The 17588-nt window shown below is 37.1% G+C and overlaps 1 protein-coding gene across 1 annotated transcript in view; it reads right to left on the reverse strand.

Annotated features, from left to right (window-relative positions):
• Nucleotides 1–274: 274 nt before the first annotated feature.
• Nucleotides 275–17588, reverse strand: part of LOC121368041 (trans-1,2-dihydrobenzene-1,2-diol dehydrogenase-like) — a 19066-nt gene continuing 1752 nt past the window's right edge. The window contains exons 2-8 of the mRNA XM_041492557.1: nucleotides 15152–15279; nucleotides 13401–13512; nucleotides 11949–12112; nucleotides 8210–8459; nucleotides 7196–7365; nucleotides 5379–5529; nucleotides 275–2277 (exon numbers count right to left, since the gene is read on the reverse strand). Of these exons, the coding sequence (XP_041348491.1) occupies nucleotides 2162–2277; nucleotides 5379–5529; nucleotides 7196–7365; nucleotides 8210–8459; nucleotides 11949–12112; nucleotides 13401–13512; nucleotides 15152–15241 (1053 nt within the window). The 5' untranslated portion in view covers nucleotides 15242–15279 and the 3' untranslated portion in view covers nucleotides 275–2161. The remainder of the gene's footprint in view (nucleotides 2278–5378; nucleotides 5530–7195; nucleotides 7366–8209; nucleotides 8460–11948; nucleotides 12113–13400; nucleotides 13513–15151; nucleotides 15280–17588) is intronic.

Here is a 17588-nt window from a genome sequence, read left to right on the forward strand (position 1 = left end):
AATCATGACACTGATCAACATACTTTTGGTGATCCCCGCAACCAATGCAACCAGCGAACGTTCGTTTTCGGCCTTGCGAAGAGTAAAAACATACCTACGTACCAGTATGTCGCAGAAAAGATTAAATCACCTTATGCTTTTGCATGTACATAAGGAGAGATATGAAATCTGTAGGCAATGCATTTTGCTATGGCCATGACAAAAGAGTGTTCAACTTCGGCAAATTTTTAGTACCGATAATGCAAAACGAAAAAAAAAGTTTCAAAAATGTAACTAAACGCTCCTTAATGTTTTATTATATAATTTGAATTTCTTTTTATATAAAATAGAAACACATTTGATCACAATCAAATATTATTTATAATATTTAGAAGCTATTAAAATCGTTTTTTCAGTATCTACATTTCAAAATGTTCCCGGGAGACCATGCCCCATCATACATAATATTAAAACAAAATGAATGTTATAAATTGTATATATTCCTCCTACGGCCCGAGTGTAAATAAAGTCTTGACACAACACACAAAACAAACATTTAAATGTTCATTCTGGATACAATCTAACAGTGGAAACTGTAAACAGTTTTGAACACTTTATATAAATGTCGTAGGAAATGTTTAGGTTATTAAAGATGCGATCTCGCCATTCCATCTTGTAATAAAATGTTCTAATGTAAAATGCAATCACAATTGCTGTCTAATGTAAAATACAGTCACAATCACAATACAATCACAGTCTGTACATGCTTGAATAAACTCACGTTTTCGTTGTCAGCATATGCAGTCAACTGTCTTAAGTTGTTAAAGATATATTTCGCCATGCATTGTTACAGACAACAGTAGAGCAACAAAGAATGGATTGTAAATGGAATGAAAATAATAATGATCTAATCTAAATACTATAACAGTAATATGAAAAAATATTCTCAATATAGCAACTTTAAATATTTTATAGATAATTAGATAATTTCTTCTTTTTCCACCATATAATGTGAAAAAGAAAAAAAAATTGAGAAAACTATAAATAATATATTTTTGTATGTTTATAATATTTGAAAGCTGGCTTCACCATTTAGGGCTTCGTTATTACTCTTGCTCGCCACCACTCCCCTAATAATAGTTTGAGAGTAATTTTTAGCTCTCCTTAGCACGTAAATTTATATGGTATCAATATGGTAATATTTTAAATGGCGCCACATAATCTACGTTACGGGAACAAATCACACCCCTCAATTTCGTTCACGCTGAAGCCTGTAAAAGTCACTTGATTGTTTATTGAAAGGCAGTTATTATTATACAAAGGTGGCAGAGTTTTTGTGTGATGTCACATACTCAAATAGATTCAAAACTATTGCCTGTAAAATATTTATTTCAAAAGTAAAGTTAAATGGCAGGGTTTTTTTAATACTATAAGAGTATGAGGTGGGAGTGCTACCGTCTTTACTTCTTAGCCAGTCTAGGTAATTTAGTATTTTCAAGGTATAAACTTACTTTATCTATCTATCTATCGATTGATTGAGCTATCTATCTATCTATCTATCTTTCTATTTACCTATCTACCTATCTATCTATCTATCTAATTTATTTAATTATTTATCTATTTATTTATTATTTTGTTAGAGCAGATCCCTTTGATACCTAGTAATCTGTTTGCCTTATGGCTATAGGTGCAATAAATGCTAGCTACCATGTGTATATATGTGATTGGTTTCTCTCGCGTGCGTGCTATTGAATGCTATATATAATGCTTTTTAGGAAATCTGGGAACTTTAACAAATTCCAGAACAAATTCCTTTCAACGCCTCCCCTCTGCCAGTAAAGCACATTGTTTAATGGTACCTTTATGGACATGCATATATCTCTGGCCTAATTAAGCTCAGTTTCAAACTAGCATATCAATAATTTTTAGAATTAAGACTTTAAAAAAAACTTATGTGCTTCTTGGGAATATTCCGAAATTAGGTAGGGTTAAAAAAAAAACTATAAAAAAATTGTTTAACTACAATTTTTACTCTTTTCATATATATATTTAAAAAACAAACAAAAAAAACACCCAAAACAAAAATAAGGTCGGCCCTTTTCTCTAGGTAGGGTCGGGTTCCCAGAAAGACAATTGTTTTAGGCCTAAACGATCATTCTTCAATGTGTTTATACTGTTTCATCTAGATATTTGCAGCGACTCCAGTGTAGTCCACTCCAAGTTGCTTTAAAATGTCGGCCATGATGGTGTGAATAATTTCAGAATCTGTATGCGTCATTTTCGGACACTCTTTTAAACCTGAAATAAATAAAGATACCAGTGTGATAATACAAACAAAGACATCGATAAGACTGGTATTAGTACTTAAATGACCTAGTTTTAAATATTAACTGATTATATACGTGAATGATATATTATTTCATGAGCATGTGTGTCTACGGATTATTATAAAACGATTTCTAGAATGTTTAGTTTTTTTCCCCACGTCGAGCGAGTTTGGAATAAGACAATTACTAAACGACTTCTGTGAGGTTTATTCAACATATAAACACGAATGTGATCCACAAGTGTAACAGCCGTCTATATTGCGACCAATTTGTTTTCATTTGGTGACTAATACATTTTCTACTATCTATATAAAATACAAGTAGGCGCCATCTGGCTCCTAGGTGAAAACGTTAACGTAGAGGGCTGTGTAATACCCTTTTCACTAACCACAAACTGTAATTTATAACACACATTAAAGGGACATTCCTGAGTTTGCTGCACTTTTTAAGATGTTATCGACTAACAAAGATTTTTTAACGATTGTAATTACATCAAATATATTTTTCTGCATAAAATATTAGTGGCTGTATATTAAACGTGTTTCTGATCGTTCTAATATTTGTACTAGGATAAATTTAATTTTATTTCCAAAATAAAAAAATTTCGTACGTACGAAATTATTTGAAGACAAAATCCAGTTTGGGCTTCTTACAAATATTAAGACGACCAGAAACACATTGAATATACAGACACTGATATTCTAAACAAGAAAAAATATTTAATATGTAAGTTTAATTGCAGAAATATTTTATTAGTCGGAAACATCTTACAATGCAGCAAACTCAGGAATGTCCCTTTAAGTATCATTGTATTCACTACACATTCGATTTAACTTCATCTTTATGTTAATTGCCACTTTGTACAAACCAAAACCTTGCTGTCCTTAAACATGAGAGAAGCCTTAGTGATGTCACAAATATTGTTATGGTACATGCTAAAACATAATAATCAGGCCCGTAGGAACGACTTTGGGAGGGGGGAGGCACTGACGGATCAGGTATAAACTCTATATCAGATTTTGGTTACAATGGCAAACATTAATTTGATAAAAAGGCTCACAAGTTCACAAGTGGGGGGCACGTGACCCCTGCCCCCCCCCCCCCCCGGTTCCTACGGGCCTGATAATGTATTTATGCATAAACCGTGTATATTATACCATGTAGATAATACATGTTTATTTATGTATGTAAGATAAAAGGCTACAACAGATCAGTCATATATCTCTAATTTGAACACAGAAAGTCAAACGAGTCAAGCACATTTAGGCAGCTTATTACTTCAACCTCCTTGTATATTATTTATGTAAAATACGGAAATTTGTGTGGCAACCACACTGTTGCAATTACTTAGCAATACTGGATGTGAAGAACGTTTAAAATTAATAAATCCAAATATATTTATTCAGCTGTGAAGAACACAAGTGTCCTTAAAAGGGGGGCAGAGAAGGTATTCCTGCGGCAATTTCACACAAAACAAATTGTTACATATTATTTTAGTCTGTTTACCCTGTAAAAGCAGATTTGGCTTCGAAGGACATGCATATCCTCATGAGTGGGCCAGAACGTTTTTTTTTAAATTCTTTTAATCAGTTGACTTACACCATAAATGCCGATTCCCTATATACATGGCTTTAGATTGCATCGAAGTCGAGGCGATAAATGTTTGTGGCCAAAATACAGGAAGGAAATGTTTTAATTAACGACGCATTCAACACATTTTATTTACGGTTATATGGCGTCAGACATATGGTTAAGGACAACACAGATATAGATTTCATATCAACTTATTTTCGTGCTTAAATCCAATTAAGGTTCAAGCACACTGTTCTCGGCACACATCTCAGCTATTTGAGCTGTCTGTCCAGGACAGTGGGTCAGTTGTTAGTTGGTTAGTGGTTAATGAGAGAGAAGAGGGTGTAGTGGGCTTACACCTACCCATTGAGCCCTTAAGAACTCGCTCTGGGATGGAGCCAGTATCGGGCTGCGAACCCTGTACCTACCAGCATGTAGTCCGATGGCTTAACCACTGCTCCACCGAGGCCGGTACAGATATAGAGAAATAGCCCAATGGAGCCATCGAAGGGGATCGATCCTAAACCGACCGCACATCAAACGAGCGCTTTACCACTGGGCTACGTCCCGCCCCACAAAATACTGATGCCCAAAATAATAACGCCCAAATTAAGCTGACCTCAAAATATTTCACCTCAAAACCAATTAAATTTTAAGCTTAATTAGATTAAAATAACCTGAAATGCATCTCTGAATATTGAAAACTCTCCAGCAGCTGTTAATGACAGTACTGTACTAAAACGACATTACTGCACTTAGGAAAGGCAACACACCACTATTTGTCGTGTCGTTACTTGTTTTAGCAGCTTAATATACTAGTAGTTCGGTCTAGGAAATGGTTCCTCGCATGGGCGTATGGGGACTCTTTGATTTAGGGGGCTGGAGGGGTTGATTTGCCCGAAATTTTACCCAGATAAAAACTGCCCGAATTTTCCCCACTGTTTTCCCACTGTTTTGCCCGAATTTGGGGGGGGGGGTAATTGCCCCCCCCCCCCGGTCGTACGCCCATGGTTCCTCATAAAAAAAAAAAAAAAACTACAAAATTCTGATATGCTTTTTGAAATATTTCTTTGATGATTACACCTAGGTTGACCTCTGTAGTATTTAAATAACCCACTGGTTTGAAGTTACTTGTTGTATGTAGTACTAACTGATAACAACTCTGCAAGTGGTATAGTGCAACTTGTATAACAGAAACACGAGGAGGTCCTTGGGCATGGTGGCTGTTAACTGAAAACTTTCGTGGTCGACCAATGTTGAATTTTTACACGGTACTTATCAGTTGAGAGCACTCCCTAAAATTAGTAGTCACATGACCCTCTCGACAGTGTTGTATTTTTCACAGAATATATTCTGACATAGAAATTGTATTGAACTGCATGGAGTCATTAATGGTGGTGTGTAACCTAAAGCGTTGTACATATTCCCGCTCGCTTATCCATGAAAATAACATTCATGTCGGCAGATTCGATGAAGGAATACATGTGCTTTTCGTCTAACCTTTCTTGAGACATTCCCCGACACAGCCTGCTTCGTAATACAGCCCCTCGCTGTTGATCAGATTGACGGGGTATTTCATCTTGGGGAGGGGGAACTCCTTGATTCCAGATGGGCCCGACATCTTTGTTGGACACCAGAAAGGTGAGTCAACCTGCAATTCAATGATCACTGTGTGTAGAAGGAAGGAAGGAAATGTTTTATTTAACGACGCACTCAACACATGTTATTTACGGTTATATGGAAAGAAAAAAGAAAGAAAGAAATTTTTTATTTAACGACGCACTCAACACATTTTATTTACGGTTATATGGTGTCGAACATATGGTTAAGGACCACACAGATATTGAAGGAGGAAACCCGCTGTCGCCACTATGGACTACTATTTTTGATTGGCAGCAAGGGATATTTTATATGCACCATCCCATAGACAGGATAGCACATACCACGGCCTTTGATGTACCAGTCATGGTGCAACGGTTGGAGCGAGAAATAGCCTAATGGGCCCACTGATGGTGATCGATCCCAAACCGACCGCGCATCAAGCGAGCGCTTTTGGAGTTAACAATACCCATTCTCCGGGTAGGATAGCACATACCACGGCCTTTGATATGTACCAGTCGTGATGCACTGGCTGAAGCGAGAAATAGCCCAATGGGCCCACTGACGGGGATCGATCCCAAACCGACCGCGCATCAAGCAAGCGCTTTACCACTGGACTACGTCTCGCCCCCACCCCACCCACCCCAATGTGTAGAAATCACGTAGTAGTGTTGCGAATCGGTTGGAATTTCAGCATCGATCATCGATTAGATCGCTTTGCACCAACCGATCAACTTTCACTCATAAAATCGGTCAGAATTATATGAAAATAATAAGGATTTCATTACGAAGGACCATGTTCCTATTTGTTGTGTTCACTAGGATTTAGCCCCTACAAATAGCTAATTTTATCTTTATTAGCTATTTAATATCTTTTTTCTTTATGTAATATGCACACAAGAAAAGAAACCCCAACCCCAACATACTTACACCAATTCCATCATCTAAACTGGAGGTACAATTACAGTTAACAGTTTCCCACACAAACGATTAAGAATGTTTATAATCGACCATCACATCGGTAGTGCTAAACCGATCAATTTTCGATTATTATAATTTATAATCGATTATTGGAACACCACTACCACGTAGGACATATAACATATATAGCTACATATGTTCACAGTTGGCAAACGTTAGTATTTATGAACGCATACAAGTTCGTTTGATAACCTACGAACCGAGGAGTGCCTCTAGAAGTACCTCCACTAGTTAAAAAACCCATACTAGACTGTACCGGACTGTACTAGACTATTTCTCTCTCCAACTAGTGCACCACGACTGGTATATCAAAGGCTGTGGTATGTACTATCCTGTCAGTGGGATGATGCATATAAGAGATACCTTGCTACTAATGAAATAAAATGTAGCGTGTTTTCCTCTCTAAGACTATATGTGACATATTTGACATCCAATAGCCGATGATTAATAAATCAATGTGCTCTAGTGGTGTCGTCAAAGAACACAAACGTCTTTTTTTTACTTTAAGGGTGAGGGGTGGTAGTATTTATAGATAGCCATTGTGTACATGATGATCGAAACGATGCGTGTAATAGGTTTAGCTACAGATGCAGCTATTGTCTGTGAGATTTGTGATTTGGTGGTAAACACCGTACCTCTAAATGCTCAATTATCTACAGCATTCATTACCACCATACCTATTTATAAAAATAAATATTATTTATTCATACAGCATGCTGATAATCGGAAATGCTTACCCTAATTTGTCCCTTTGTACCAATGATGGTGAACGTGTTGGAGTCCAGTTTCTTGGCTCGCTCGGGGAGTGGCACGTCCGTGTTCTCGATCATCGCCTGGGTGTGGTACACCAGACTGGCCATCCGATTATCGCTGTATCGAAGGATGATACATGCACAGGAATCGACACCTTACAAGCATAAGAAAGAAAGAAAAAAACTGCATGCATTTTTAATGCAAAATTGGCGTGAATGAAATCTTAATGGCATTCAGTTACCAGCGTATTCAAGGGTGTATAAACTGTACGACGAGGGTGGTAGAAGGGCAAAATTAGCTTTTATTTTTAAAACAAAGATAAAATGATGACAAAATATTACTTATAAAATCAGTATTTTTTATGTGCTCTTTTAGAAGGGGAAATGCTGGTACCCCCCCAAAAAGAGTAAGCTTTATATTCTCGCGAAAAGGTCAATATTTGATAGACTACCTATGTTATTTCGTGCGAGGCAACTCGTGTGATACTGGTGATGAAGAAGCAATGGTTTGTTATCACCAGGTGCTACGTATGGAATATTTAAATCCAACATATTCTTACGTTTCTCATTGTAATATTTTATACAAGCCTGTAATACATGTAATCAGCATCATATATATATATATAAACTTTCACGTTAACATGGTACGAACTTATCGACAGCACTGACGGCAATTGCCGTAGTCGCTATATGAATTGCCGAAGTCGCCATATAAATTGCCGTAGTCGCGATATCAATTGCCGTAATAGCAAGATGAATTACCGTAGGTCAAAGGCTTAACCGATGGCACTATTTTGCTGCTGAATAAAAATTATTCCCGTCGGTTGAAGAGATAACTTTTGGTTATTAATTTTGTATTTGTTTGTTGTACAAGTTTAAAATTGCCGTAGACAGGATTAAAATTGCCGTAGGTGAACATTTTACCTATGGCAAAAAACTTTTAAAATTGCCGTAGGTAAAAAATAATTCTTACGGCCTAAATGTTCAAAATGTACGTACCTTCTTCCGATAATGCCCCTTCGACGGTTATTTTCTCTGGCATTTCTTTGAAAACGAGGTTTGCAGCTTGCACAGTGTAGCTGCCAATGTCCATGAGGCCGCCGCCACCAAGACGTTTTTCACCGACCCTCGCGATGTCCAGAATTGGCAGCACAAACGAGGCCATGACAACCAGAGGTTTCCCCATGTGTCCGCCATCGAGTTGTCTGCGGATTTCGTCGTACAGAGGGAAGCATCTAGACCACACAGCCTGCATTCAAAGATAAAATTAAAAACTGTTCGCACAAATGTTTGTGAAAGTCACTAGCCTTCACAAAAAGAAGGAAATATTTTATTTAACGACGCACTCAACACATTTTATTTACGGTTATATGGCATCGGACATACGGTTAAGAACCACACTGGTATTGACGGAGAAAACCCGCTGTCGCTACTTCATGGGCCACTGTTTTCGATTAGCAGCAATAATTTTTTTATATGCACCAGCCCATAGACAGGATAACACATACCACGGCCTTTGATATACCAGTCGTGGTGCACTGGAACGAGAAATAGCCCAATGCGCCCACCGACGGGGATCAATCCCACACCGACTGCGCATCAAGCGAGTGCTGTACCACTGGGCTACGTCCCGCCCCATGTGATTACGAATGCAGGCAGCTACATGTACACATAGACAGGATATCACATAGACAGGATAGCACACAGACAGGATATCACATGCCACGGCCTTTGGTGTACCAGTCGTGGTGCACTGGCTGGAGCGAGAAATTAGCCTTCACGGAAGCTTTGACCAGTGTCCTATGTATTACCGTAATATGGTTGGTAATTGTCACTAGCCCAGGTTAAAAAAAAAATTCAACAGCCAGACCGAGGGCTAGTGTATTCGTCGAACGCTGAATTAAAAGTTGCAATACCGCCTCACTTTATTATAACATCCTAATTTTACTAGGCCTATTAAAAATTACAAAGACACTATAGTTTTAATTAATGTAAGTTTTATCTCTATCATTGGTAAAAGTAAAATGCCTTGATAGAAGATTCAAGTCAAGTTCCAATTACATTGTAACATAAATAGAGGATATCTCCTCGTGTCTTGTAATATCATAATTTATCAGCACGAGTTGATAAAAGTATGAAATCCGAGGCTTGATCACAAGACACGAGGGGTGGGGGTGGGGGGGGGGGGTATTATTTTTATCATCCATCCATTATCATTCTTTTGATTTGCGACAGTTGTAAACAATGTCAGCAATGTGGGTTTAATGTCAACGGTAGACTCGTTAACTAGCAGAACGGCAGTGGCGTGACGTCGCTTATGGTAGGTTTAGCGCCTGGTCAGGACATGTATGTATTTCACATGATTGATAATATCTTGTGTATTTGTGATAATGGAGACATATGTTAAATCATTATTTGGACATGTGAGTGATAATGTATATTATGTATGTATGTATTATAACTATGTCTGTTGTAATCATAAGACATATTTTGTATTATGCATTAATTACTTTTATATGTCATGGCATGTTAAATACTATAATTTAAATGATGGAATATTATATATTGTGTATCCTGAGATTTATATATGTATAATGAATGTATTGTTATATTGTATTTTAATTATATTGTTACAGGGATATAAAAATGGAAACTTGTCAGCCATTAAAGAGCCTTTAACCCAAAACAATGCAGTTGTCATTTGTTCCAAAACGATGATGCTACTACATTTGGAGCCGATGTAGGGACTAACAACGGGCTGACAGATGGTTTGGATGGAGAGTACAGGATTGACCTTTATCCCTCTACAGAATGACGTCCTAACATGAGTATCCTTTACATTTGTGATCTGGACTTTTTGCGAACATTTTAAAGGAATTCCACTTGGACATTATTGTGTGCTGCAGTGTTGACTTTTCTATGGACTTGTGTCATTTGTGAGTTTTATTTTTGTATTTTATGTGAGTGATAATGTATATTATGTATGTATGTATCATAACTATGTCTGTTGTAATCATAAGACATATTTTGTATTATGCATTAATTACTTTAATATGTCATGTCATATTAAATACTATTATTTAAATGATGGAATATTATGTATGTGTATCCTGAGATTTATATATGAATAATGAATGTATTGTTATATTGTATTTTAATTATATTGTTACAGGGTGATATACAAATGGAAACTTGTCAGCCATTAAAGAGCCTTTAACGCATAACAATGCAGTTGTCATTTGTTCCAAAACGATGATGCTACTACAGAAAGACAGACCTACATGAAAGACAGACCTACAAGATAGATCTACATGAAAGATAGACCTAATTAGAGCAACTCTGCTGTTCATACCCGTGAGGTTCTCAGTCGCAATGTCAACTATATCGGGAGACCAGTGTGTCATTCACCCAACAGCTGAGACCTATATAATATCTGAAAACCATGTTGTTAACAATGTTTCATGCTGGAAGGAAAAATAAGAACCTACATCACCAACTTGACTTCTGTTATTCATACCGGCCTTGGTGGTGTTGTGGTAGGCCATCGGTCTACAGGCTGGTAGATACTGGGTTCGGATTCCAGTCGAGGCATGGGATTTTTAATCCAGATACCGACTCCAAACCCTGAGTGAGTGCTCCGCAAGGCTCAATGGGTAGGTGTAAAACCACTTGCACCGACCAGTGATCCATAACTGGTTCAACAAAGGCCATGGTTTGTGCTATTCTGCCTGTGGGAAGCGCAAATAAAAGATCCCTTGCTGCTAATCGGAAGAGTAGCCCATGTAGTGGCGACAGCGGGTTTCCTTCTTCAATATCTGTGTGGTCCTTAACCATATGTCTGACGCCATATAACTGTAAATAAAATGTGTTGAGTGCGTCGTTAAATAAAACATTTCTTTCTTTCTTTCTGTTATTCATTTAATATGCCAGTAAAAAAAACGACGGAAAACTTACACTGTGTTAATATTAAGGATTAAATATGAACATAAAATTAACTTCTGTACTTCAGACTTCTAGATCTGTGCATGTCACTGGTGGTAGTAAACAGGAAACAAAATGTATTCTAAAATATACTCTTCAAAAAAAGTAGGGGAACCTGAAATATTAATGTTAATATCAACTATTAGACCGAACATACGTTTTGACCACAGACATCCTAGTAAAGAACGTTCAGGTCTGTTTATCAACACACCGAAACACATTCCATAGTTTGCGCGTGCATCAAGCAGTTGCACCGTACACGTACGTGGGGTGTCATTCTCGATTTTGACAATTTCCAGGAAGGTCCATTAAACAATGTGGAACATTATTTCTGTCAATATTTTTCATTCTGTTGATCATACAGTTGTTATTGTTTTGTTTTTAGTTGTTTTTATTGTTTGAATTTATGATTTACTGATTTAAAAAAACGTCAACTTTCAAATTTCACTTCTGACCCCAATCGTCCTTCAAGATCTTTGGTGGTAATAAAACCTACTGTAATACTGAACTACCGTTTGTAATGTTTGCCCAATTAATTCACTATTATCATATAACCATTCCCCACAGCTAATATACCGTACAATATTGGCCATTGTAAATTCTTATTAGAGTTCCCCTACTTTTTTTGAAGAGTATATAAATAATTGGTCAGTTCATTTTTACTTTCTTCCCAATAAATGATTACTCGTGTAATAAAATTAAGATAGCATTGTGGCCAGTGTAACAATAATAATAATTTAAAATCTCATTTGGTTACCTCCATAAAGAACAGATTTTTCTCCTTTGCCAAACTGAGGACTTCTTTGACGTCATCAATGGTCAAACACATTGGTTTCTCACAGAGTACTGGTTTACCCGCATTCAGGCATAGCAGGCTGATGCTTGTGTGGGTAGTGTGAATAGTTCCAATATATACGATGTCTAAAAACAACAAAGTCTCAGGGTTCCATAATGATTAAAATATTTATTAATTTTTCTTGTGAAATGTAAAAATTAAATCTTGCATGCTTTACATACATACCCACAAATTCAAAATTACATCCAAATATTTGGATTTCCTACTATTTTTTTAATTTAAATATTATTGAAAAACAAACTCCAATAAGATTGACAAATGGCGTCATCAGAGGCAGATCTAGGGGCCCAGAGGCCCGCCCCCCCCCCCCTAAATTTTGCGACAGTTATACTTTTATTATATATTAATTTTCATTTTTTTTACGATCCCCTCCAAACCTCCCCCAAAGTTCCATTAGCATTCCGCCTCATGTCATTCCCCCCCCCATGGATTTTCTGGATCCGCCACTGGTCATAGTTTGAAAATAAAACGCATCTTCATACTTACAAATAACTAGCTGCTATTTTTTTATGAATACGTGGTAAACATATACCCTACATACTTTTTTTTCCAAGGATTATCATAAAACCACTGTTTACAGCGAGTGGCAATACTAAAGTACAATGTTCATATTTCGAGTTCATTGTGAAAACATTATGTGAGATCGACTAGTGATTAGTTAAATATCAATCTAATTAAAATTAGCTCCACTGGTTAATTACTATTAGGCCCTACTTGTGGATCTAACAGCACTCCGTTGGAGTTCATGTCCACCTTTCATTCGACCAATCAAAACCTTACTTGCAAAGTCATGCCAGTGATTTAAAAAGAAATTGAAAACATTCGGGATTATGCCGAGGGTATACGAAATGATTCGGGTGAATTACGAAGTATACTGGAAACTAATTTCTATATACAATGTTTTTCACAATGAACTCGAGATTATGACACACACACACACACACACACACACACCCATCCCAAGTCAGGCCACCGATCTTATCGGAGGTCGGACTCTGGATGGGCATGTTCGAAAGCCTAGTGGTATATGAGCACGTTAAAGTAGTTATCTATCTATCTATCGAGATTATGAAAATTGTACTTTAATATTGCCACTCGATGTAAACATTATGTGAGATCGACTGGTGTTTAGTTAAATATGCAATATGTTTGTACTCTTTGTTTTGTTTTGTTATGAACTGAAATGATTATAAAATGATTAAGCACAAAATATGCATATTTTAAAATATATTGTATAAAATAAATAAAAACGAATATTCAATTTACAAATTATCTTTTAGAAAACAAGTAACTTAGTATTCTAGTAAATTAATAGTGTCGTATTCAGTGCTACATGCTTGTGACTGAACATACCAATATTTGGGTCTTGAACGAGTTCCTGGTAAGAGCCGTAAGCTGTTGGAATTTCAAACTTCGCAGCAAACGTCTTCGCCCTGTTTAAATCTCTGGCCGCAACAGCAACGATCTGGATGAAATTGTTTGGTAAATGTTTATATATGTATTCTGGTTTTCACAACAAATGTGTCCAAGAAAGAGATATGGTGGGAATAGAAATGAGGTAGACTACAGAATGTGCACGTTTAATATCTTGTTAGAAAGAAAGAAAAAAAAGAATATTAGAAAGAAAGAAAGAAAGGAGAAAGAAAGAAAGAAAGAAAGAAAGACAGAAAGAAAGAAAAAATATAACGAAGGAAAAATATATTAATATAAAAAAGAACAAGCATTATGACAGTACTCCTAAAGCAATACAGTCATGTCCCCTACCGGGACCAACAAATTTGCGTATCTCCTAAATTCAAGGGCCATACCTCTGTGGAAAGTGGGTAAATCACCAAGAAAGTTAAACTTGATCTGCAATAGTACATGATAAAGCTATATACAAAATTTTATCTCAATGTATTCAGACATTGCAAGTCCGGAAATTTGTTTTTATATCTCCTAAGTTCAACGGCCATATGTCCGTCACAAATGGGTAAATTGCCATGAAAGTCAAACTTGATTTGTAGCAGTACATGATAAAGCTATACACAAGATTTCACCTCAGTATCTCGAGGAATTCTAAAACAAATACCATTCGAAAAACTATACGTAGGACAGACAGACAGACGGACAGACAGACAGACAGATGGACGGAGATGAAATATAATCCCATCCGGTTGTATCGGTAGGGGTCTAATAATAATAATAGGTTATAGTAATTACACATACATTTAAAATTAAACCCAAAAAGTAATTAGTTTGCATCAGGTCTGAATATAAAAAATAAAAAAAGAATTAGCTGTAGATAGATCGGTTCAGCCAAATCAACAAAAAGATTTGGACAAGCCATTTCAAAAGAATCGTAAACTCTCCAAAATTTAGTAACTACTAGTATACTATGGACGCTCATAACCATACTCCAATTACGTGCAACCATACCCGGTGTAAAGGATTGTCTTGTTTAACAATAACTCTAGAGCACATTGATTTATTAATCATTGGCTATTGGATGTCAAACATTGGGTAATTTATATTCGTAGTTTTCAAAAAAAACCTCTTTTTTTCCATTACCAGTAATGAATCTTTTATATGTACGGTACTTTCTCACGGAAAGGACAGCACGTACCACGGTCTTTGATATACCAGTCGTTGGGATACTTGGTCTAATGCCGGAGACAGATTATGGTGTGGACAGGGCGCAGTATAGCGTGAACACCACGTAATTTGACAGAAAATTAACAGTTTGCTAAATTTTAAGTCTGGAGTTTAAAGTTTTATAAGTGTCGGCTACAGTTGGTATACTAGTGCTAGAACTACGTCGTGGGGTATATAAATCGCATTGGAAGTGATCAAAACGCATCATGTGGCTACGCAACGTGACGTTACGTAATGGTTTGTCTCGGGGTCCAATAATCTGACTAAAGTTTGTTTTTAAAGTTTGTGTTTTCTTTAACGACATTACTAGAGCACATTGATTTGGTAATTTTGACATTTAGTATTAGAGAGGAAATCTGCTACATTTTTCCATTGGTAGCAAGGGATCTTTTATATGCACCATCCCACATACAGGATAGCACATACCACAGCCTTCTCTCCCCGCCACTGAGAACCAATGGTAGCCATACCTGGTGTTCTTCGGCAGGATGACTGCTTATTGCTGCACAAAAATCGTTGGAAATGACGCCAGTGCCGCATATACCCCACCTGGTTGCCATGGCTCAGTGTGTTTACAAATTGAGGAATTCGTACAGTTCTGAAATACGCAAAATGTGGCACCATAATATATAAACAAATGTGTGTTTATTAATTTAGAGATTTTTTATACAACTATATATAATAAAACTGGAGCAGATATATGTATTCGTAACACCAACACCACATTTGATATAGTGTGCAAATGATTACAAAATATTTAATTTTATTTTGGAAGAACACTGAAATGCAGTGATTAAGACGTTACAAGCTTCAAATCAAAGATCGGTTTCATTTTGTTATAAGCATTTAATTGATTGATAGTCCTTGGAAGTTGAACTGAACCCGTCTCATTCTTGTCAATCTGCCAGAGAAAGGTGAAAGTCGTATGAAACACGATAATATGCGTTAATCTACCCATCTGTAATACACACCAACACAATATAAAAATGTTTTAAAGGGTTCAATAAAAGCCAACAATATATGACGATTATATAATGAATCTGCGTGAGCTATAGATGTTTTTACTCCGTAATGTACTTCCAGCTACGACACGGGGTTGGGAGAGGGGGCAGGAATTTGGTACATGTACACGGCAACCAGGGTTTTATAGGCCATATTAAAGCTATATATAGTATTTTTACAGAGTTATACATCTATGACATAGTTACCGAAATAGTGTTCTTTAGCTGTAAAATAGAAGAGTTCTAGTACGAATGAAACAGCAGCAAAAACGGTAGCTTAATTTCTCCCACGTTTCCGCTATATATGTGTGTAGTTTTTTAATATATACACCAGCGTAAAAGTTAAGCACTACCCAATATTTTCACACAAACGCACAAGCAATCTCGTAGTATGAGAATACCAATATTAAATGTTTAACATTTTGTTCACGTGCATTTTGTATATCTCATTGTAATAGATGATACTGAAAGGGGAGAAATGCTGATGATGATGTCATAAACAATTCAATTCCTTTAAATTCTGCACATGATGCATGGTCCCTCTCCCTCACCATGCGCCACCAAAAATCCCAGATATGTTCTGTACGGTTCAGGTCAGGACTCCATGCAGGCAATGGTAGATTTTTAACTCCAATCTGTTGCAGATAGTCGAGTACTGCTATGGCACGAATACCACGCATGAAGATAGGGCAGCTTGCATGCATGTGCATGGTTGTCAAAATGAAGAATGACGACTCTATCCAAGGTGGCATCTTGGTATCTCCGCTCACTGAGTATTCCAGCTGCAGTCGCCTGGTACTTATCAAACTTTTAGACTCGAGACTCTAATAGAGTCTGAGACACTGATGTCATGACAACGCCATACAAATAGTATGTGTGTAGCGTCATTAGAGATCGAGTCTAGACTGTTAAATGTTTTATAGGCACGGGCCCAGATCTAGTTTACAATCAAAGAAGATGCATTCTCATACCATAACTAAACCTCCACCAACGGGAACTTCCTCCAGAATGGCGTGATGGTCACAGGACGTTTCCCTATATCTCCATACTTGAATTTGCCCATCCGCTGTGTGGAACATGATCCGAATTCCATCTGACCAGAGTACCTTATCCTGAGGTTCCAGTGAGTTCTTGCGGTGCACCACCTCCAATTTTCCTTTTTGTGACGTCGGGCGAGTAGTGTACGTCTGAATCGTCTCCGAACTCTTCCTGACAGTGGACATGGACATCATGTTGTGTTTACCCATCCCTCCTTCCCCCTACACCCTCCACATTGGACGCCTAGCACTCCTACTGATCAATGAGGATCGCTTTGCAAGGAATACTAGGACTCAATCTTCACATGCATTTAATATTTATGAGTCGTCCAGATAATTTCGTCCTATCATTGGCATGGCATCATGAGTTTAACATGTCGCTGGGTGAAAATTAAAGGGGGAAGTGGTTGCGCGACACACACACACACACACACACACATTTCTGTCCTTCAAAAAAGGGTGAAAAGCTTGGTTACCGTATATATTTTTTGTGTTGGTCGACTTTGTGAAAAGACCGACCCCTTATTTTGCACCTCAGTATGTAGTACAAAAACGTTGGTACGATGTACAAGCAGACTCATCTTTCATATAGTTGAACCGGAGATATTGTCGGTCTGACATTCACGGTGAATGTTTTGGTGAACCGATCAAAGTTTTAATGTTATTATTTTAATAAAGGAAGGAAGGTTATTTAACGACGCACTCAACACATTTATTTACGGTTATATGGCGTCAGACATATGGTTAAGGACCAATGGGCTACTCTTTTCGATTAGCAGCAAGGGATTTTTTATATGCACCATCTCACAGACAGGATAGTACATACCACGGCCTTTGTTACACAAATTTTGTGGAGCACTGGCTGGAAC

This window comes from Gigantopelta aegis, chromosome 3 (assembly GCF_016097555.1).
Source record: "Gigantopelta aegis isolate Gae_Host chromosome 3, Gae_host_genome, whole genome shotgun sequence".
Classification (NCBI taxonomy): Eukaryota; Metazoa; Mollusca; class Gastropoda; order Neomphalida; family Peltospiridae; genus Gigantopelta; species Gigantopelta aegis.